The sequence below is a fragment of the Protopterus annectens genome, chromosome 3.part0 (genome assembly GCF_019279795.1).
Source record: "Protopterus annectens isolate FY-2018-M chromosome 3.part0, PAN1.0, whole genome shotgun sequence".
Taxonomy (NCBI): domain Eukaryota; kingdom Metazoa; phylum Chordata; order Ceratodontiformes; family Protopteridae; genus Protopterus; species Protopterus annectens.
The window spans coordinates 1,971,767,147-1,971,790,582 of record NC_056731.1 but is presented as its reverse complement, the minus strand read 5'-3'; the positions used below and the strand labels follow the sequence as shown (position 1 = coordinate 1,971,790,582).

General features: G+C 37.6%; 1 protein-coding gene across 1 annotated transcript in view; it reads right to left on the bottom strand.

Moving 5' to 3' along the window:
- Positions 1–23,436, bottom strand: part of VIPR1 (vasoactive intestinal peptide receptor 1) — a 2,416,152-nt gene that overhangs the window by 514,515 nt on the left and 1,878,201 nt on the right. Inside the window, exon 9 of the mRNA XM_044066065.1 lies at positions 5,590–5,656. Within this exon, the coding sequence (XP_043922000.1) occupies positions 5,590–5,656 (67 nt within the window). The remainder of the gene's footprint in view (positions 1–5,589; positions 5,657–23,436) is intronic.

Sequence of the window (23,436 nt, the reverse complement as noted above, 5' to 3'; positions counted from 1 at the left end):
ATGCTCCAGCAACTGGGGATTGAAGCAGCTACAGAATGACCATCATGCTGTACCTGGTGCATGAGCTAACATAAGACTAACAGGGGTACCTGTCCTCTTACATGCTTGTCCTCCTTACAGATCACGGAATACTATGAGGTACGGTCTAAGAGTGCCCCACAACTCTACAGCAGTGATGCTACTTAAGTCTCACCTGCACAGCTAGCCATGCTTTCTGTTATACTTTTGATTTCCCTATGTCACCCTGACCAGCATATCAAAATCAGTCTCCATGAAGAGATGCAAGCAGGCCAAAGTCACATTATTCCTTTCCTTCCCTGCCAACTCCAACAGGTGCCTGAGCTGCTAATAAAACCTGCATGCCTGGCTCATATCCAGGGTTTTATCTAAAAGTGCCAAGGAAGCAGGCTACATGCACTATTTTTTGTGAGGTCTAGTATGCTCCATTTTGACTGCAATATTTTGGCAGCTGACTTTCATTTTGGGAGTCCGGAGCATAATGGCATTTCTGGTTATTCTGTTCATGTTCTCACACACACAAAAAAGTTTATTAAAGTCAGTTCAGTAAAAAAAAACATAGGCAATATATTAGATTCTAACAAAATAGTTCAAAGGAAAATGTCGTACATACTGGGTTCAGGTAAATGCACAGGACACAGGCATTTATTATTTTAAGAAATATAAAAAATACATTAAATAAGACCTCTGGAAGAGCATGTTATACTAAATAATCAAAGTTCAGTAAGACTGTTCATTATTATTATTATTGTTTTTTGACAGTTTTTTTTTTTTCCCACCTGCATCGTTCTATGACTCAAAACCCAGTGCCCCATATGTCCAATGTCGAGTCAACCAGCAACTTCCTTTATCTCCCCCCAGAGATATCTCCAGTAGGGCTAGAGTTGATGCAGAACTTGAGGGCTTCCTAGGGATCTGGTTATTCACATCAACCTGGGGGTCTTATTTTATGCCCCACCCTATTACCTCCCCTCCTTTGGCTCCATATGGTATGACCAAGCAGTGTGCATACAGTGGAGATGTATGGCATATATCACCCAGCAGCACAGACTTGTCTCCATTTAAGTTTTCCCTTAGTCTATCCCTCCTAGTGTGATATCCCCAGCCTACACCAGGGTTCATCACAGTAGACACCCACCGAACCACCCATCCCTCCACACCCTCCATCAGACACCTGAGCCACTAGCCTGGGTCATAGTTAATCCTTCTTCACTCTACATCACAAGAGTGGCATTTTTTCCAAACTGGTTTGTAGAATTTGTATATGTATTTATGTAGCTGAGCAACAGTAAATGTACATTTAAGTTCCCATCCCCAAAAATTAGATACAGAAAAGGGATTAAAAATGACTTTCTTTTAACTGCATCCCTTTCAGTAAGTGTGATAAGGAGGTGGGCTTCCATGGAAACTAAACTAAGTACAAAGCTCCATGGCAGATCCCCCACACTCGGTTGAGTGCAGGTTGCATAAGGTTTTGTCTTCCTGGGTTCAGTTCCCTGTCTGAACTCCCCGATATATATTCCTTGAAGAGAATCTCTGTCGTTGCATTTATATTTCTTTGCCAGCAGTGATTCAGTTTGTGTGGGCTTTTCTATCTTGTCTGCAAGTGTGTCACCACTGAGTTAGTTTACATAAATAAATGGTGTGTGGGAGTGATGTGAGCCATCATTTTTGAGTGTTTTATTAACATAACACATTGAGAGGTACCTTTCATTCATCTAAAGCCTCAGAGGAATTAATCTTGATGAAAAATAGGGGAACCATCTAGACTACAGATGATAGAAATGCATCTTTCTTACAAGCTTTTGCTCCCACAAATAACTTAGCATTACTAGCAACAAAGTTACATAAATAATAATGGAAAAGTATGAATCTCCTGGGAATGCATAAGGATACATATGTATATAAAGTTAAAAACTTTGATCCTTACAATACAGAGAAAATGCCAGAAGCAGATCAATAAATATATTGATATATATATAATATGAACAGAGACATGATTGAGCTCAGTTATGTGTCCCAAGCAGGTATGTTCCTAGCCTTCAGCAGCATTCTGCCGTCACCCAGAATGAAGCCTCAATACAAACAGAAAATGATTGACTTTAACAATTCTCTTAGTTTCTGGTGTCATTCCAGGGGGGATCCCATACCTGACAGCCTGGGAAGATATGATCAACAGACCACAATGTTTTGCTACAGATGGCCTGCATCTGTCTCTCTGGGCTTCAGGCTTCTGGCAAAGGCTCTTGCCTCCCTTATAGTGTCTTTTTTAACAAAAGTGATGAGGTTAAAACTATCAACATAAAAATTCAACAAAACACAAATTAATGGTCATGCTGCTAAATGCTAGGAGTCTAAACTTGAAACTGCACTCATTGCAAGCATTCCTAACCCTGGAAAATACCGACATCTGTGCAGTCACAGAAACCCGGTTCAAAGCAGCATACAGCACCCCAGCCTTACCTGGCTACTCATCCTATCATACATTCAGATCCCAACCTGGGCAATAAAGGCAAAGGGGGTGGAGTTTCAATATACATTAAAGACATACACATCTCCAGGCTGGTCAGGCAGTATGATGCACAGAAGACACTCCAGGTGCAGTTAACGAGTGACAAGACCCATATTCAAATCATAGCTAGCTACCAGCCCCAAAATCTGACTCAAGATGCCCAATCTGACTATTTGGACCTGTTCGAATCTATCAAGATTCGACCCTTTACCTTGATCCTGGGTGACTAACTTCTCAAACTTAGACTGGAAGAACTACTGATGCCAGAGCACAAATGCCCAGAGATTCCTTGATTTTGTCAATGCAAATGCCTTGGAACAGCTAGGCGATACCCCCACAAGGTCTGATAATACCTTGGACTTGGTATTAACCAACATGAGTAACCACTGTAGCATCCCTACAGTATCATCCTTCCTGGTAAGTTCCAACCACAAAGCAGTCACTTTCAAAGTAATCATCTCCCCCAACCCCCCTCTAGCTAGTAACAGACATAAAAACTTCTCCAAAGCTGATTACAGCCTCCTGAGGGGTGGTATTAACAGCTTCACAGCCCCCTCCACCTCTGTAGGAACTGGCACCAATATCCAAAACTACACAAAACAGTATACAAGCATTTATATAGATGCATGGAATCAGGCATACCTAACAGGACTAAATCATCCTCTACAAGGAAGAGTAAACCTGTTTGGTGGACATCTGCAATAAATAAACTATATAATAAAAGACAAAAAGTCCTGTCCAAGTCTAAGAAGGAGCAGCTGCCCAATTGGAAGCAATGTCTCCAAAGCCTGAGCAAGCAAATAAGAGCACTAGTGAAATCCTCCAAAGCAAACTTGGAGTCCAAATTGGCCAGATCTACTAGAGACAATCATAAGGCCTTCTTCACATATGTCCGCAACCTCAAAGGAAGCAGCCAGATCTGTTCAGAACTAGTGGTCAAGGACACCACATATACAAATGCCATAGATATAGCAACCTTGTTGGTTGAAAGATTCAGCGAAAACCTTACCCCTCTATCCCCCCATCAGTAAATCAGGACATCCCCAGTACCTTCCCCCCTCCCCTTATATCTACAGAACAGGTCACCACTGCTCTCTCAAAGGCAAAAAAATCACTCTCCATGGGATCCGATAACATCCCAGGCTATGTCCTATGTGAACTCAGGCAGGAACTTACAGCACCACTAGGCACTCTATTCAGCCAAAGCCTGAGTACTGGCTTCATCCCTTTACACAAAGGTAGAGTGTCCACCCATCCGGGAAATTATAAATCAATCAGCCTAACTAGCCTGATAGGATAGAACTCAGTGGAAGTTTATATGGAGAATACCAAGGTTTACTGTTTTTATTCACTAAATATATCACCGAGCACAGCATATGTACACGAGTATGTTAACACAGTAAACAGCTGACCATTACTCTACAAAAAACAACATACTGCCAGTCTACGGTGTGAGTTACTAATTAAATCCACTCTCTCCAAAATTTCAACATTCCAATTTTTCATGTATAATGCAGCATAACTTAGCAGAAATATGTAATACTCTGGCAACAGCTGTCTACTGGCAAATTTTATGAATTGCAGGTTAATCAAAACAACAGCAAGTAATTTGTATTACTGTGAGCTAATGAATTTCATTTCCAAAATACTGTACAGATTTGAGACTGTATCGATATGAGTACAGTGCAGGATAAATACTCCCACACGTTAATCGCAACATGAAAAGTATGGTACTGTACCAGAATGGAAATTGTATCGATATGAGTGAGTTCAGGATGAGCTCCCCCAAATATAAACTATAACATGATGTCTATGCTACTGTACTAGAATGGAAATTATATCGATATGACCGAGTTCAGGATGAGCACTCCCAAATATAAACTGTAACATGATGTCTATGCTGCTGTACCAGAATGGAAATTATATCAATATGACTGAGTTCAGGATGAGCACCCCCCCAATATAAACTGTAACATGATGTTTATGCTGCTGTACCAGAATGGGAATTCTATTGATATGAGTGAGTTCAGGATGAGTTACCCGAAATATAAACTGTAACACAATGTCTATGCTGCTATACCAGAATGGAAACTGTATCAATATGACTGAGTTCAGGATAAGCGCCCCCAAATACAAACTGTAACCTGATGTCTATGCTGCTGTACCAGAATGGAAATTATATCGATATGACTGAATTCAGGATGAGCGCCCCCAAATGCAAACTGTAACATGATGTCTATGCTGCTGTATTAGAATGGAAATTGTATCGATATGACTAAGTTCAGGATGAGGACCCCTAAATATAAACTGCAACATGTTGTCTATGCTGCTATACCAGAATGGAAGCTGCTTCAATATGCATTCCATTCAGGATATGCACTCCCAAGTATAATTTTAGCATGAAACCTAGGCTAGTGTATCAGAATTGAAACTGGATCAATGAGTGCATTTTTGGATCAGCACTGCCAAACATAAACATAATATCAAATCAGTGGTACTGAACCAAAAAATCAGTACAGTGTACTTCAAGATGAGCTCTCCCAAAAATAAAGTGTTACATTAAAACAGTGCTACTGTATCAAAATGAAGGCTGTATCAATATGACTGTAGTTCAAAATTATTATTCCCAAATATAGATTACAAAATGAAATTCATGCTAGTATACCAGAATGGAAGCTGTATGGATAACTTTATTTCAGGATGAGTATTCTGAAGTATAAATCACAAACCACACTAAAATGCTGTGCTATGGCACAAAAAGGCTGTATCAATACGAAATATGACTTTCACTCAAAATAAGTATTCCTAAACAGGAATCTGCCCTGGTGTTCATAGAAATCCAATGAAATCAAGGCTACTGCTGCAGAATGAAGGATGGATTTATATGAGATATAACTAGCTCAAAATCAGCATTCCTAAACAGGGTTATGTTTTGATATTCAGAGAAATCCAATGAAATCAAGGCTACTGCGGCAGAATGAAGGATGGATTAATTCAAGTGCAGTTCAGGATGAATAGATACAAACATAAATCATAATATGAAATTTAGTCCACTGTACCAGAATAGAAACCAGGACAGGAGCTCGGATGATCCACCAGTATTCAGACACGATGATGTCCCAACAGCTGTTAAAAAGACAGAAAATTAGTAAATCTATCTGTGAATAACAATAAACGCTTATGTAAAGAGATATTAACATTTTTTTTACAGAGATTACCAATTAATACCTGCCCCCTGGGGTCATCTTGTTCAAGAAATCCTTAATTTAGCAAACTGCCAAACTCACAGGAAACAAACACCAACTACAAACCACAAATTCCTGCAGTCATAGATGAAAGACACAAGCTGTTGTTGCAAAGTTGTAAAAGCTTTATTGTACAAAATTAAGCAATTTCGTTCCTGCCATTACCAGAGTTCTGATGAATTTGCTGCAATTTCCTGAGTTCATGTAGGATGCAGCCTGGGATGTTATCGCGTCCATGGAGGCTGTATTTTTTGTCTTTGAGAGGGCAGTGATGACTTGCTCCCTAGAGATAAGGGGGGGGGGGCAGTTGCTGGGGATGTCCTGATTTACTGATGGGGGGGGGGGTGCAGGGGTTAAGTTTTCAATGAACCTGTCTGCTAGCAGGTTGGCTATATCTACAGCATTTGTGTATGTGGTGTCCTTGACCACCAGTTCTGAGCAGATCTGGATGCTCCTTCTGAGACTGCAGATATATGTGAAGAAGGCCTTATGATTGCCTTTAATAGATGTGGCCAATTTGGACTCGAAGTTTGCTTTGTAGGATTTCACTAGTGCCCTTATTTGCTTGTTCAGGCTAAGACGAGATCGCTTCCAATTAGACACCTGCTCCTTCTTGGTCCTGGACAGCATTTTTTTCACCATTTATTATAGAGTTTATTTATTCCAGATCTCTACCAGACAGGTTTACTCTTCCTTGAGGAGGATGATTTTGTCCTGTCAGGTATTCCTGATTCCATGCAACTATAAAAATGCTTCTATAGTACTTTGGTGTAGGTTTGGACATATGTGCCAGTTCCTATAGAGGGGCAAGGGGCTGTGAAGCTGTTTATACCTTCCCTCAGGAGGTTGTAATCAGCTTTGGAGAACTTTTTTTGTTTGACCATAGCTGGGGGGGGGGGGGTGACTTTGAAAAGGATTGCTTTGTGGTCAGGTCTTACCAGGGAGAATGAAACTGTAGAGATGCTGCGGATGTAATTCATGTTAGTTAATACCAAGTCTAAGATATTTTCACCTCTTGTGGAGGTGTTGACCAGCTGTTCCAAGGCATTTACATTTACAAAATCAAGGAATCTCTGGGCATTTGTGTTTTGGCATGAGTAGTTCTTCAAGTCTATGGTTTGATAGTTAAAGTCACCCAGGGTCAGGGTAAAGGGTTGAATTCTGATAGATTCGAAGAGGTCCAGATAGTGGAGTGGGTATCTGGAGTCAAAGTTGGGGGCCTGTAACCAGCTATGATTTGAATAGGGTCTTGTCAATGGTTATCTGCACCTGGAATGTCTCCTAGCATCATACTGTTTGACCAACCTGGAGGTGTGTATGCCTTTTATTTATATTACAACTCCACCTCCTTTTGCTTTTCTGCCCATGGTTTGGGGTTTGAATGTATGACAGGATGAGTAACCTGGTATGGGTTGTTCTCCGTGGCTTTGATCCAGGTTTCTGTGACTGCAAAAATTTCAGCATCTTGCAATGAGTGCAGTTTAATTTTTAGACTCCTAGCATTTAGCAGCATGACCTTTAATTTACACTTTGATGAAATTTTCATGTTGGTTGTTTTGACCTCATGGCATTGCCAAAAAAGTCATTATGGGGGAGGCAAGAGCCTTTGTCAGGAGTCTGAAGCCCAAGGAAGACAGATGCAGGCCATCTCTGGCAAAAGCATCGTGGTATGTCAATCATGTCTTCCCAGGCTGTCAGGTACTGGATATCCTTGGAATCTACTTGATGTGGGAATATAACCCACAGCCTTCTGTACCAAAGCAAGTTGTGCTACCTGTTGCACCACTAACACTGTTTGTTTATAAAAGTATTCCATAAAATTAAATATTAATATTTCATATACATATACATATATATATAAAACTACCTCCATCCAGAATGACATTAGTCAACCTGCTACAGTGGTTTGATATTAATTTACTAGGTGACAAATGTGACTCAACAGACTGCAAAAATTAGCATTGCAAATTACCAATTAATATCCATATATTCCAAAATGTCATAGCTCTCTACCAGACTACAATGACAGTACCTGGTTTTGAGTCTGATTAAAATTTTTCTGATGGTTGTGCATAACTTCTTAGAAATACAAGGTTCCAACGGATTTCCTCTTTTAATCACCCTATGAAAATGTATTACATAAAATCAAACGTGTGTGTATAACGTCATCGCAGTGCATGGAGTGCCTTGATTATGCTCAAAAATAAAAAAAAAAAAGATGAATCTGTTATGCATCACTGTAGTGCAAGCCACAACAGCACTTTCAAAGGTAAGAAATGTTACACACCCCCTAATCATTGTTACAGTTGGGTATAAGAGAAAGGAAGTTTTTTTCACTCTCATCAGTCCCTGAATATCTTTCCTTCTATGTATTCGTAAGTTTGCAGTTCTCAGTCTGTAAGTAACTTATTTAAATTAGGACAGCATTTAAAAACTGTCCCTGATTTTTTCTTTACTTGCTTTACTGGTTTTCAAAGCATTTGTTTGCAAGGAAAGTTTGTCATGGAATGAAACCCCTTTTCAACTGAACTGTAAAATAAAACAAGAAACCGAATCATAAAACAAGTTCATAAATATGTGGCACTTACTGATGGTAATGTGTTCATTTTCACTATATTTACCTACGCAAAAAAAGAAGACCATTGAAAGGGAACAGCAGAATGTAAAGGTGAAACCGGTTTAAAAAGAATGCTACTCATGTAAGAATGTCAGAAAGTTGTTGTTGTTTGTCTTTCGGCTTTTCCCGGTTAGGGGTCGCCACAGCGGAACTCTGGTCCGCTAATGATTGGCAGTAGTCTTTCACAAACGCTGAGGTGCCAGCTCGACGTTCAACCTTCAACGAAGACATGCCCATTTACGCATGCCTTTCGAATGCCCACCCAACCGCGGGGAGGAAATGCAGACTCCACACAGAAGGCACTCCCCACACTCCAGCCGAGAATCGAACGGGAGAACCTCTTGCTGTGAGGCAACAATGCTACCGCTGCACCAAGAATGTCAGAAAGTATAAAGTGCATACAGTTAGTTCCAGTAAAGTTAAAGTTAGTGAGTATGGAATAGATTTTGCTCGACAAAAGTAGCAACAGATTTTAAATATAAACAATTTATTTACACAGAAGACTGTTTTAGTTATTCCAGTGGGTTTAGCTATTGCAAGGATAGATGATGAGGTCAAGAAACAGAAAGTAAAGGGAGTCGGTTGTTTGATTATCTTATTGTTTTATAAGAACATACTCAGGAGTCTATTAGGTGTGCTTTCAATTGTGTTTTGAATGAGGAAAAACTGACATGCAGCCTTATGTTTAAAGACGGAGAGAGAGAGAGAGAGAGAGAGAGAGAGAGAGATCAAGAGACAGAGTTCTATATTCTGAAGATTTAGTTGCTCTATAGTGCTTTCCATGCTGAACTGTTAGCTTTGCGAATGGTTAATAAAGATCTGAATATGAATCAAAGACTTCTTGTTGGTAGGTATGGTATAGGGCTATTTGTAGACTGGGACTTTTGCTGGTTTACAGACTAAATTGTATGCATAAGTTTTTGATTGCATTTATTAGGTTAACGTATGCTTAATTAACCTAGACTTGACATGAGTGTGTGTGTGTGTGTGTGTGTGTGTGTGTGTGTGTGTGTGTGTGTGTGTGTGTGTGTGTGTGTGTGTGTGTGTGTGTGTGTGTGTGTGTGTGTGTGTGTCTTGTGACATACATACTCATGCCCTGTTCAAGATTAGTACACACACACAGACACACACACACACACATATATATATATATATATATATATATTAGACATACACACACACACACACACACACACAAGGGTTACATGATTTATTACTGCATGTATTTTATCAATGCTAAAATGCTGGTATTTTTATCAGTGGTACAGTTGGTCAAATTATGTAATGGTCAAAGATCATTAGTCTGACCATTATACAATTCAAGGGCTTTTCTTCTTTGTTTGACTTTGTGCAACCATGGAGTTAGTATGTTTAAATTGTGGATAGGTTTTAGTTTTGTGTTTGGTAATGGTAAATGTAACCTGTTGGTTTACATTTGCAATTACTTTTTCAACGATGTTAGTTGTGATTAATGGTAATCAGCAATGAGGTTATTTATTTACTGACATTTGATTACCAGGAAAGCCTGACTGGGTAGGTATCCATTTTCATTGGAGGCCTGGGGAGAAAAGCTCCAAAGTATTTCAAACACATTTTAAGAAGAAGAATTTTAGGATCTTCAACAACAAAAAAAGCATCTACAGTTTAAATAATTATATCAATTACACATAATGTCAAAACATTGGTTATGAACAGATACAACTAATAGGACAAAGATTTAATATTTAGAGAAATTTTAGCTGGTTGACAGAGAATTTAAAGATAAGTTAGTATAATACAAACAGGAATTGCATTATGAAGGGAGAGGAAACAAAACAGGATTATGGCATATTCTGAAACAGAGTCAGGGGAGAGAAAGTGATTGAAGTTGGGATGTGAACAAACACTGGAGAAAAGGGAGGTGTATTGTATGAACAGGTACTTGTTCAAACTTAAAGATATAGTTTATCCTGGGGTTGAACAACAATAATGCCAGCTTTTGGCTAGGAAGTCTTTCGGAATGGTTTTAAAGGACTGGGAGTAGGATATTGACCTGATGGATACAGATAATGAGCTCCATCCCTTAGCAACATGGTATGAGTACTGACCATACCCACATCCCTTAGCAACATGGTATGAATACTGACCATACCCGCATCTCTTAGCAACATGGTATGAGTACAGACCATACCCACATCCCTTAGCAACATGGTATGAGTACTGACCATACCCACATCCCTTAGCAACATGGTATGAGTACTGACCATACCCACATCCCTTAGCAACATGGTATGAGTACTGACCATACCCACATCCCTTAGCAACATGGTATGAGTACAGACCATACCCACATCCCTTAGCAACATGGTATGAGTACAGACCATACCCACATCCCTTAGCAACATGGTATGAGTACTGACCATACCCACATCCCTTAGCAACATGGTATGAGTACAGACCATACCCAGAGGTTTTGGTCACTGGATTGCAGTGACAAACTGGGAACATAGTTGTGTAGATTTTGTTTTTACTGTTGGGCAGGCAAATGGATGCTGGATAATTTTATAGATGGCAAGAAGGTGTGTGTATGTTTGTAGATGAGACAGCTCTATACAATTTAGACTTTTTAGTGATATACAGTGGTAGGTTCTGAAAGGGGTATTTCCTGCAAATTTAAGCCATTTCATTATAGCATTGTTAAAGTTTTAATTTTTGTGATGCCTAAAGGTTAGTAAGGGTGAGATCATCATACAGCACTGAGGGGATAAAGTAAGTAGTGCAAGTGTAGTTTTAGTTGAGTTGGTGAGAAAGTTTTTCGCTCTGGAAAGCATCCCTAGTTTTTGGTGATATTTTAATGCAATTTTGTATATGCAGGTCAAATCTAAGATTATCATCCACTACCAACTTAATCATTTGCTATGAGAAGTGACTCCAATGGCTGCATTATTAAGAGAGAAGATTTAAAATTCTGCTATTGCATGAGAGAGAGATTTGGGGAAAAGTATGTTTTTTGGGGGATGACCATGAGTTATAAAGTTATGTTTTGGCGTTTGTTGAAGTTTCCTGAACAATTTTTTGAGGTTTGCCAGGTAGTCAGATGTGCATATGAGTGTGGTGTCATCCGCATATCATACTTAGGAGGCCTGTTGTGTGGATGTGTGGGGGGTGCTAGTGAGAATGTTAAAAGAGGAGGGGACCAAGGATAGAGCATTGTGGTACAACAGTGATGACTGGGAGGTAAGAAGAGAGTGCGGAGTTTGATTTTGCTGACTGATACCTAATGGACAGGTAGCTTTTGAATCATAGAAGGCTGGGTTGAAAGAGATCTAGTGAGGATATTTGAAGTAGAAGTTTGCTGTGACAAACTGTGTTAAAAGGTGTATATAAGTCTAGAAAGATGGAGAAAACTAGTTTGCCATCATCTCTATCTTTATTTACATATCCCCAAAGGTTATACATGTAGTGTTAGCACTACGGGAAGGACAGAAGCAATGTTGTGTGGGGGATGGGAGTTCCTCCTGTAGGAAATAGTTTAGCAATTGTTTTTGATTTTGTTTTGAGTTTATTCATCATTTTGTGTTTTGATTAAACTCGCCACTGATTATTGATTATAAACTCATATATGTCTAGCTATATATATATCTGTATACAGCTAGACAGATATATGGATATATCTATCACTATAGGTAGATAAATAGATATAAAAAAATATAGATATATATGTTGTATAGGGCGGCCATGGTGGTGCAGCGGTTAGTGTTGTCCCCTCACAGCAAGAGATTCTCTGGTTCGATCCTCGGCTGGGGTGCCTTCTGTGCGGAGTCAGCATGTCCTCCATGTGGTCGCGTGGGTTTCCTCCCGGTACTCCGGTTTCCTCCCACATCCCAAAGACATGCTGTAGGTGGACTGGACACTCTAAATTGGCCCTAGGTGTGTGTGTGTGTGTGTGTGTGTGTGTGTGTGTGTGTGTGTGTGTGTGTGTGTGTGTGTGAAAGGTTGAGTGCCAGGCTGGCAATTTGACACCGTAAAACTCCACTGCCAATCATCAGCGGACAGGTGTTCTGCTGTGGCGACCCCTAACCAGGAAAAATCCGAAAGAAGAAGAAGAAGATATATATGTTGCATATTTCCTGACTCTATGGAAGACAGCTATCTTTATTCACCAAACAAGTTGATTCATACCGCTCTTATCCTATCACCTCCTCTTTCCTCTCTCCTGATTTTCAAATTCACTGGAAAGGGTAGTCACTTTACAGATTAACATTTCATCCTCACTCTTGTGGCCTACTCAGTGCTACAATGTGGCTTCCTAGATGAGCACAGTACTTTTACTTCCACAATCTGTCCCATAAAACATAGTTTCCAAAATGGGGACAACAATAAACTCACTGGGATTTTGTTTATTGATATGACAAAGTTATTTGACTTTGTTTACTGCTGACTACAATAACTTGCTTGAAAGAAGTTACCCCACCACTGCTGTACTGAGTGGACAACTATTTAAGACAGCATTCCCTCAAACACCAGCTAGGACAGCTGTTCTGCCACTCAATAATACTAAAGAATAATAATAATAATAATAATAATAATAATAATAATAATAATAATAATAATAGGAGTTTAAGGCTTTTCCCCTTCCTGCTATAGCCACTCTTTTTCACAGGGATGACTTTTTTATCTGGATGTATGATATCTTAGCTGTGAACTTCCATGATACCCTATTAACTATCCCAAACATAATCGTTCAATACCCTTTAACATCTGTAATATGCTGTCTACTAAGTTCAGGGACAGTTAACATTCTCAACTCTCTGACTAACCATCTCAACATTGTCATACCTTACCCATTAACATCTGGAAAGCTCTGTCTAACCATCTCAGACACGGTCATACTTCAGCCATTAATATCTGTGACACTTTAGCAGATATAGCCATATCTCATCCCTTAATATCCATATTACTCTGTCAAAAACAGTTGAATCTCAACCCATTAACAGCCATGATGCTCTAGCCATTTTAAACTTAGACATGTCTTGCCCACCAACATCCATGACAATTTGCCTACCAATCTCAAACATAACCATATTTCACCAAAACCATCTGTGACATTACTACAGAAATACCTCATCGAAGTGTTTAAAACAACTGTACCCATGCTTCATTTAATAGTCAGATGGTACCAGACACGTGACAGTAACATCTCCACTGGCTGCCCCCAAGAATAATCTGCTCAGCTTCCAACACTTACAGGGAACTTAATATTACTGCAACAGATGAGCCAAAGTTTGAATGTAATACCTTTATTGATTAATACACCAACAAGTTCTAATAAAGGTGTATGCAAGAAGCATACTAAAGGATCTCCAGGATGCTTTCTTAATACAAGTGAGAGAGAACAACGACTGTCGATTAAAATGGGAGAATTGGCCTGATCAGTTCGTGAGCCCATGCAACAAGGGTAAGAGCAATGAACAGAATATTACTATAAACAAACAACTTCAGGTTTGGGGGTATAAACTGCTAAAATTTAAAAACCTACAGTTGGACAATTATTTTTTAAGAGAAATGGCTACATCTATGGTGTGTTTGAATGGCATGGAGGAGGGATCCCTGTTACATAACAAATTGACTGAGTTGTTTGATGCTCATGGATATACATTCATTAGGATATCGATGAAAAAACAATGAAAGGCTTATGGCCACATTAAAGGACAAAATGCAGCAGATTATTTTGCCATTAACCAAAGACTCATGATTTGATCAGTACAAGTAGAATTACCAAGGGACTTTCAAAAAAATTGACTGTAAATATAGCAAAAAAAAAAAAAAGCCAGGAAGGAAAAGAAACTCATTAAGGATGACAATGACTACAAAGACAAACAAGTGTACTCACTGATAATGGATAGAAAGGTGGGATTTTAAACAACCAGTGGTTAATCATAGTGAGGACATGGCAGACACATCCAGTGAGGACCCTTTAGGCAATGATTTAGTGTGCAGATCAGAGAGGTTAGCACAGCATCAACAGAACCATTATGGATTCCAAAAGGGACAACAACAAGACACTAAGTGGATACCATTTTCAGGAAGGGATTCCAACAGGGGTCAAGGCAAAGGGTGAGGTTGGAACCACAGAAAATTAGCCAATGTACTGTAAAAACTCATGAGCTAAACAGTTTCAAAATCTACAACTTTGGCCAATTCTCAGTTACAATATAACATTTTAATATATTTGAAAAAAAATTCATGTCGATACTGGCATCTAGAATGAATCTGGCAGATAGCATTTAAGAATTGAAACAATTTTTGTGTAAACTTAATTTGGGTTTAATTTTCAAGATATTGGCTCTGATAGCCTGACAAATAATTTATTGCATAGGCAGAGTTGTTTTAACCCTCCCCTACATCCAGCATTAATGTCTTTAGAAAACTTATGTGAAACAGATTTAAGAGATCTATGGAAGAATAGTCTAATATATATATATATATATATATATACATATATATATATATATATTTTTTTAATCTCAGTTGGAAAGGTGTTTGACTAATGAAATGACCTGAGATAAAACACTTAGACTGATGAAAACTTAGGAGGGGGGATAATTATAATGGAATGGGTGCATTATTCTAGCAGTATGATAAATTTACTGGTGGACAGTGAAAATTATTTTTGGTTTTCTTTGAATGAGACTAATACTGGATACAGACCCAAAGATTTTATGTTGTTTGATTTGCATATCTACCAACTGTTGACAGACAGCAATCCTAAATATTTACAAGTTGAGAAACGTACATTCCAGTAATCTTTGGTATATCTAAAATCCACTCAAATTTGACTGACCCACCAATAAGACCAACTGTATCTGCTGTAGGTTCTAAAACTAACTTACTCATGCATATAGTGCCTTTTTTGTATAATTCGAGTTAACACCCATAGTTCCTTAAGGCATCCCAATCTTTTTTGGATCTGGCTTTGTTAACTAAGTGACTTATCAGTTAATAATAGGCAATATTAGAAAAGGCAATGATTTATTAATGAAATGCCTCTAAAATAGTTAATTTAGGATGCTCTGCAATACATAAATGAATCACTGTTTACCACTTAATGTTCATATTTTCACATTTATGATCACACTTTCATAACTGAGAAAACTACATGCTGTGGCGGGGGGGGGGGGTATTGTGTGAAATATAATGAGAGACAGGAAAATTCACGGTCAATATCCATTTATATCACACAGTACTTCAGATATCGCTAGTTGTTTGCTAGCAATTATGCAATGTAACAATATTTCCACATATACTTAATATTTCAAAAATAAGTGACTTAGAAACTGTTACATGGCATCAGGTGAAACTTCAGATGTTGAAGAAAACTGTCTAATATTTGCAGTTTAAGTTGTACATCATGAGAGATATTTCGTGTTCTTTATATTGCTAATTACACAATTAAGCATATGTTTTCATATTTCTGTAAATATCTAAATAAACACTCATGGAGTTCTTGCTGTCATGTAAAAGCTTATTATGTCCAGTTAACCAAACAGTTCCAACAATATATGTCTATGTTTTACATTTTCCAAGATATGATAATTTGTTCACAAAAGTTTAGCAAAAACTATATTCTGGGTTTGTGTGAATTAATATCACACAGTACTTCAACAAAGTTGAAAGTTTGTCTAGTTCCAAGGGAAAAATTGAAGAGGAGACTTTGTGGAGCCGAGAATAGTTTTACCCTAGCTAACTGGTGCTGCCCAGCGTGCAAAACCGGGCAAATACGGTATTTATAGCAGGGAAATGAAAGAGATAGAAATTAGCCCAAAATGGCCAATAAACTACTAATTTCTGGGCTGAAACCACTCCTCCAGAGACAGATAGGCTGCTCAAAGCTCCCCTCTCTCACAGGTGAACAGAGAAACTCTAAACTGGTTACAAGTGGCGACTCTAAACTGGTTACAAGTGGCATTCCCCAGGGCTCAGGCCTAGGACTCCTCCTGTTTGGCATATACTTCTCAGAGGTACAGGCAAGCACAGGAGGACTATGGCTGATGAAATTTGCAGACAACTGCAAACTAGGGGCTATAAATGACTCCGGCTAACACAGACATCCTCCAAAAGGGTCTCACTGAGATGGATACCTGGTGTCAAAATCATGGCCTCAAGCTAAATGTCAAAAAGTGCATAGTCATCCCCTTTGGAAAAAAAAAAGTACCCACAAACTACCACATAGGTGGTAGTCCCCTAAATACGGAAGACGTAATAAGGGATCTGGGGACCCAAGTAGATAGTAATCCCACCTTTGATAATCACATTGCCAAAGTGGTTAGAAAATCCTTCTACGTGGCCCACTTAATCACAAAAGGGTTCGCATCTAGATCAAAAGAGGTCATTGTGCCCCTCTACTCATCACTCATCCGACCCATCATAGAGTACAACTCCCCATTTGGGATGTACCTTACAAGACACCTGCAACAGCTGGAAAGACCACAGAAGTACCTCACCAAGAGGATCACTGGCCTCAAACAGATGCCCTATGCAGCTCGACTGAAGAAACTCCAGTTGTACTCGGTTGCTTACCGCCTACTCAGAGGTTATCTCTGCCTGAAATACAAGGCCATGTCCAACCCAGAAATGATAGACATGCTCCACCTAAAGAAAACCGTATCCCCTCGAGCCACATGCTCTAGGGATACAAACCTCACCACAACAATAAATAGGACATGCTGGATGGATAGATTCCTGTCCCAGAGACTTCCCATGCTTTGGAGCAAGATCCCAATCTACATTAGGCAGAGCTCCTCGCTAACCCTCTTCAAAAGAAACCTTGACGAGTGGATAGGAAACAGTAAATTTACCTCTGGATTCATTTCAGTGGCTCTGCTGGACAGAGGCACAGGGAACTAATCTAAGGGGGCGGCGAAAGCCAACACATTCTGGCTAGGCTTATAAATACCTTCAGGCAGACAGCCTAGTACCCACCTATGAACCTATAATAATAATAATAATTATAAGTATTATAATCTTTATAATATATTATAATATTTATGGAAAGACTTTGAATGCACTTTCTATCATCACTATAAAGAATACTTCTTGCTGATAATGTTGTATTTGTACTGTTTTAATAGCTTTTAGTGTCTGCATAATATTCACATTCATTTATCTTATACTTATGATGTTTCTTTTTCCCCAAAACTTCTCTGGAAAGTAATTATATATATATATATATATATATATACTGCAGAGTTGTAACATTTCACGCCACATAGGTGTTAATGAGCTAAACCTTTAGTCAAATACATTGATTTTAAGTTGAAGAAAAGTTATTCTAAAATGGCCCATATTCTTAAGGCTTCCTGAAAATTTATGGAAATGATATCAAACCAGGTGCATATTTTGTCACAACTGCCATTAAAAATGTGTTCACAGTGATTTCAAAAGATAGGTTTAGAATGGTTCCATGACATACTGTTAGATTTTGAGGAACTAACAGCAGGTGAGCTAAACATTCTTGGACAAGTCAGGGAAACTGTTTTAAACAACGACTTTCTGATATTCAATTTTATGAAAAATAAACAAATAAGGACAGTAGCAATGAGGACCACTTGTGCCCCCACTTTTGTGAACTTAGTGGGAAAAGCATTATATCTGTACCATCAGGCTTACTGTTAATTGGTTAACATATGCACAGTTTTTGGTTGCTATATTTTTGTTGTGGGTAGGTTCATTACAACAACTGCATGAATTTATTTTTATATCAAACAAACAACTAAATGTCTGACCTTCCACACATTCCTTTTGATACAGGCATTCATTTGTAGATGTGTTTATTGACAACAAAGCAATGGGGTGTTATGAATCCAAGTTATATTGTAAAGCTACTTACAGTAGCAGCTTTTTACATTTTGATAGTTCTAATTTTTTTTCCAAAAAAAAGAGAAAAAGATTTGAGGAAGGGTCAGATGGTGAGGGTATCCAGACTTGCATCTGATGATAATATGTTTGCAAATGAAATAAGCAAATTGAAAGAAATGTTTGTAGAAAGAGGGTTCCCAGAAGAACTGGTCTTTTACTGAAGTTATATGTAAGAGAAAAATTCATTTTGGGTGCATTTTGACAGGAATAAGATTAGAGAATATAGAAGAGACATTAATAGCGTCCCGGTGGGGCAAAGAAAGTACTAAAAAAAGTATGATAATTTCATCTTATGTAGACTCAAAACAAGTGAGGGATATTTTTAACAACCATTGGAAGGTGGTGTCAGTATTTAATTTGGATGAAAGTGTGAAAGGAAAGGGTTTAATGTTTACCTAAAAGTGGAACAAACTTCAAAAAAATGTTTGAATGGTCAAATGCAAAGCCTAAAGGTGAGGTTAGTTAATGGGGGGCAAAAATATGGAATATGTAAATAATGTCCTTTATTTATGAAAAAAAAAACGTTGGTAACCCGGGCATATTACAATACCTAGGAAAGCAAATTTTTTAAATTTTGGGACTAAAGGTGTAGCATATTTAACTTGTTTTTCTTCTTGTTAAGGATATAATATAGGGAAGACAGAAAAATGTTTAAGAACCAGAATATATTAGTACTAGTATAGTATAGACAAAAAGGATACAACCAATGCCCTAATACAGTCATTTACAAGGATTTCCTACACACAGTGGATTTTTATTTCTTTCCCTTGATACATTTTTTGCTAATTCTAAGGGTGGTAATTGGAAGAACAGATTAGAAAGAAAAGAGTTGAGGTGATAGTTAACAAATGAATGTACAAAACCAGGTTTGCATGATAATGTGAGAATAGCAAGTATATTAAATATATAAGACGATGCAAAATTGAATGCACAGGATGCATATTTATTTTATTTGAATCATTTTGATTATTTTGGGTGACTTTTTAGGATACAGAACACAAATGATTTGTTTTTATTTGATGTTGTATATGATTTTTATATGGGCATTTAATAATGAACATGTCTTTTTAAAAGCCATTCACATGAATGGCTTAGAGAGGTTTTAAATGTTTACAAGTGTGTTAGGGTCTTATGAAGTCTTACTGGACATTACAGACAAAAGTGCTAAACATAATACACAATTTGCTTATTTATTTCTAACTGTTATTAACTGTTACTTGGATCATTATTTCAGCATGTATTTGATCTGGTCACCAGTATAAGTACCAGGCATTTGTTTTGATCAACAACTGACCTTCTCAAATCACATCACTGCAGATTATTATAAACTTAAAGACACGTTGGCAACCTGCCATAAAATAACTCTTCTTTATTAGCTCCTCAGGCTAATTCCATCACTGTTAACGAAGTATTTATCCCAATTTTGGAATATGGCCTTCCAGAAATAACATCAAAATGTAATATTAATCATGTTAAACAAAAAGAAAAGAACAAAAAAACCTGTAGCTATTACTGAACAAGACTTGTGTCATTGTCAACTGAGCCAATCCACTGTGCATGTGTCAAAGAGCAACTTTAGTTTTTACACAACTGTCCCACCACAATTTCCCCAATCAGGATAAAGTCATTCAGCCATATTCTTCTTTTAATTAATTCTAATCCTGTCAGCATTACCCCGCTCCTTGAAATTGCATTAGCAACCCCTTTTCCTTTGATGATTCTAAAGTCTGATACTCTCTTCCATCAGCTATTAAACCTGTATAACTTTTCATCAACTTAAGACAGATCATTTAATTACCACCTCCGGAATATTTTGTGCTGTTGCTGTGTGACTAAATCTTGCAGTTCTCTAAGCATATATAATTCTCATCCAAACTATGCCCAACAGTGTGAATATTCAAAGAATAAATGCACGTTATATAATATTGCAATTACCAATGAAAAATGTCTTTACATTTGTATTGTCCTCAGTATCCTAAAGAAGGCATTGGTCACTCTATTCCTTTAAAAGCTTCAGCTGGTCCTGATACTCTGCAGAATCTCTGTCGTATCTCTAACCTTCAATTTATAAGCAACTTTACTGAGACGGCAATTTATGTGGAAATGAAATCTCTTTTTAAGTTCCACTGTCTTTTAGACCCACAACCATCTGTTTTTCAGAGACACCATATTACTGATAATGGACTGGTCAGAGTTTTTAATGACCTCCTTTTGGCACATGATCGTGGATTATAATCTTTATTTTTGTTCTTTTTGATCACGCTTCATTTGGTCTGGTTGACCAGGGGATTTCCTTAGAGCTTCTTAAGACTTAACATTTTAGCTGTCATCTACCCGTATTGTGTGATTTGCCCATTTTGAATGGGTGCAGAGAGTAGATTTTGGTAATAAATTTCTTATTACCTCAAAAATATGATATCCCACGTTAATTGATTATGCCTCTCATTTCTACAGGATTACAATGTGTTGCTTGATTCTCTATAGACTGGGTAGCGTTCTTTGCATCCCACCCCCTTCTGTTTGCTTTTCTGCATATTGATATGCATAGTTAAAACAAATTATTGTTTAAGTTTCTTTCATATTCTCCATACTTAAGTACAAATAATGCATTGCTAGTACATCATGTACATAGTTACACCGGACCAAATAATTTTCAGTTGGTTTAATTTCTCCAAGTCTTTGGGTTTCTAATAATACATTTGTCTTCTTTTCATTGACTACTATATGTGGTTTTCTCGCATTTATTTTTTTACCTGTTGGTAATGGGTGATCACATGTGAAATAAACTTCATAATTTTCTATAATACTTTGTGGCTCACATTTCCAATGATTCTCGGCTACTTCAATATTGTAACTTCCACACAATCCCCAATGCAACAGTCTTGCTATATTATTATTATGCCTTGCAGTATGAAGGCCTTTTGCCATATCACACTCAGCAACAAAATCTGCGACTGTTTCTAATTTTGTTTTACAAAACCTGCTTTTGTCTGTTTCTCCATGATATTTAATGGACTTTGTAAACCTAGTCCATTATACTAGGCTGCTAATATTAACTTTGCATATTTTGGTTTAAATTCACCTCTTCTTAACCATTCCCATGTCAGGTCCTTATCAGCATGAGGTTGTTCCAGGGATTTTTTTGTACCTGAAACTACACTTATGCATTTTCCACATCTCTTGTATTCTCATCTGACCTTTCAATTTATATATATTTGGGGGGGGGGGGTGGCACATTCAGACGCTTCCTGATTTTTGTGTACTTCTGGTTTGATTTCTATTCCTGCTCGACACTGATATACTTCTGCTAAACTAAGCAGGGAAGTCATCTTAGACTTGTTTTCCTCTTGTTTTAAAACTTTCACTATGTTTGGATCATGTGAGGTCAACAGATATGTATACAGTCCCACAATTGCAGATCTATACATGTAATCAATATGAAGGAGGCCCATATCTCCTTCAGAATGGAGAATATATAATCTTGGCATGCACTGATTTTTATAATCATTTGATAAGCTTGAAGAATTTTTCTTGATTCCTTTCCAACTGATACAATAATGTTTGGGACCAGCCAGTCACTCCAAACTGTAAGTTAGAACAGGAAGAGCAGATTGGTGTAAAGGTTGGATTTTGTTCTTAGATGTTAGTCCTGCTTCAACTGTTAATTTTAGTTTTCTAAAATATTTCTTACATTTTATTTACATTTATTCGTTTTACTGTTGACCCTTTACCAATTCCCAAATATTTGTACACCCCCCCGTTCATGTTTATTTCATACTTCTGTCACAAACTGATATTTTCTGTGTGCTGCAGCTTTCCTGTTTTAAAGGTTACTTTTGCACATTTATCAAGACAAAATGACATTCGTGTATCATCTGAGAAAGTTTTGACCACTTGCAGTTGTGCTTTCTGTTCCTCATCTTATGAACTATATAGTTTTAAATCATCCACAAAAATATGATGAGAAGTCTTTGCACTTTGTTGTTTTATGGGACCCAAGCTATAACCATGACCTAATCTGTTAAGTAGACAGCTTAATTAATGGGTTATGGGCAAGACAAAAGAGCAGTGGTGACAAAGTCATCCTGGAATACCCCCACCTTTGAAATTTGTATCCCTAATATAATATTTTGCCATTTATCATGGCTTAGTTGCAAAATCGTTGTCTCTGCTTCATGGTCACTGTAATGTAGTCAATCAATGTAGGGTGTATCTTATACATTTGTAAGCACTCCTTTATCCATGAATGTGGGATGCTGTCAAATCCTTTCTGTAGTCTATTTATGCCATACTTAGATTCTTCCCCTTTTTACAATTCTCCACTATGACTTTATTTAACAACAAATAATCATTTGTTCCATACGACTTTCTTTTGTTATCCTTTTGTTCTATTGTCATGATTGAGTTTTCTTCTAAATGACTACAAACTCTGTCAGTATTACTTCCAGTGTATAGTTTATATACCGTTAAATGGCAAGTTGACACTATAGTTTTCAGGATATCTTGCTGTTTCAGTCTTAGGAGGAGTATCAGTTTTCCTATTGTCAACCAGGTTGGTGTCTGTTTGAGGTATGTATCTAAATAGTTCTTAACTAGGGGTAAATCTTCGTGTAAAGATATTAATACTTTTTTCAAAAATTAGGTATAAGTACTTTGTATACTGTGATAAAGAAATATGTATCCTGTCTAACTCTATGTCATTATACTGCTTACCGTCCTTGCTAATATGTTATTAATGTTACATTTGTAGTAATCTCAGAAATAGTAATGGCAGTCTTGTACTTGTATGTAAATAGCCTATGTTTTTGTTAAGTTCTTTCAGCTCATTTACTGTACCTAATTATCAATGTAACTCTGTTGGAGCTTTTCTCCCCGGGCCTCCGCTGAAAAAGGACATGTATCCAGTCGGACCATCCCGGTTAACAAATGTAAAATAAATAAAAATAAAAATAAATAAATAGGTATTGCATCTGGGCCTGGGGTTTTCCACTTAGGAGTTTTTCTTAATTTTGTTTTAATTTCTCTGGTTGTTACTTTAACCCATTTCATATCCTGTACATCTGAACTTCTTACTGTTTGCTTTACTTCTTTTATTAATTCAGCATCTTTGTTAGGTTTCACAGGATTTTCATAGATGTTTCTCCAAA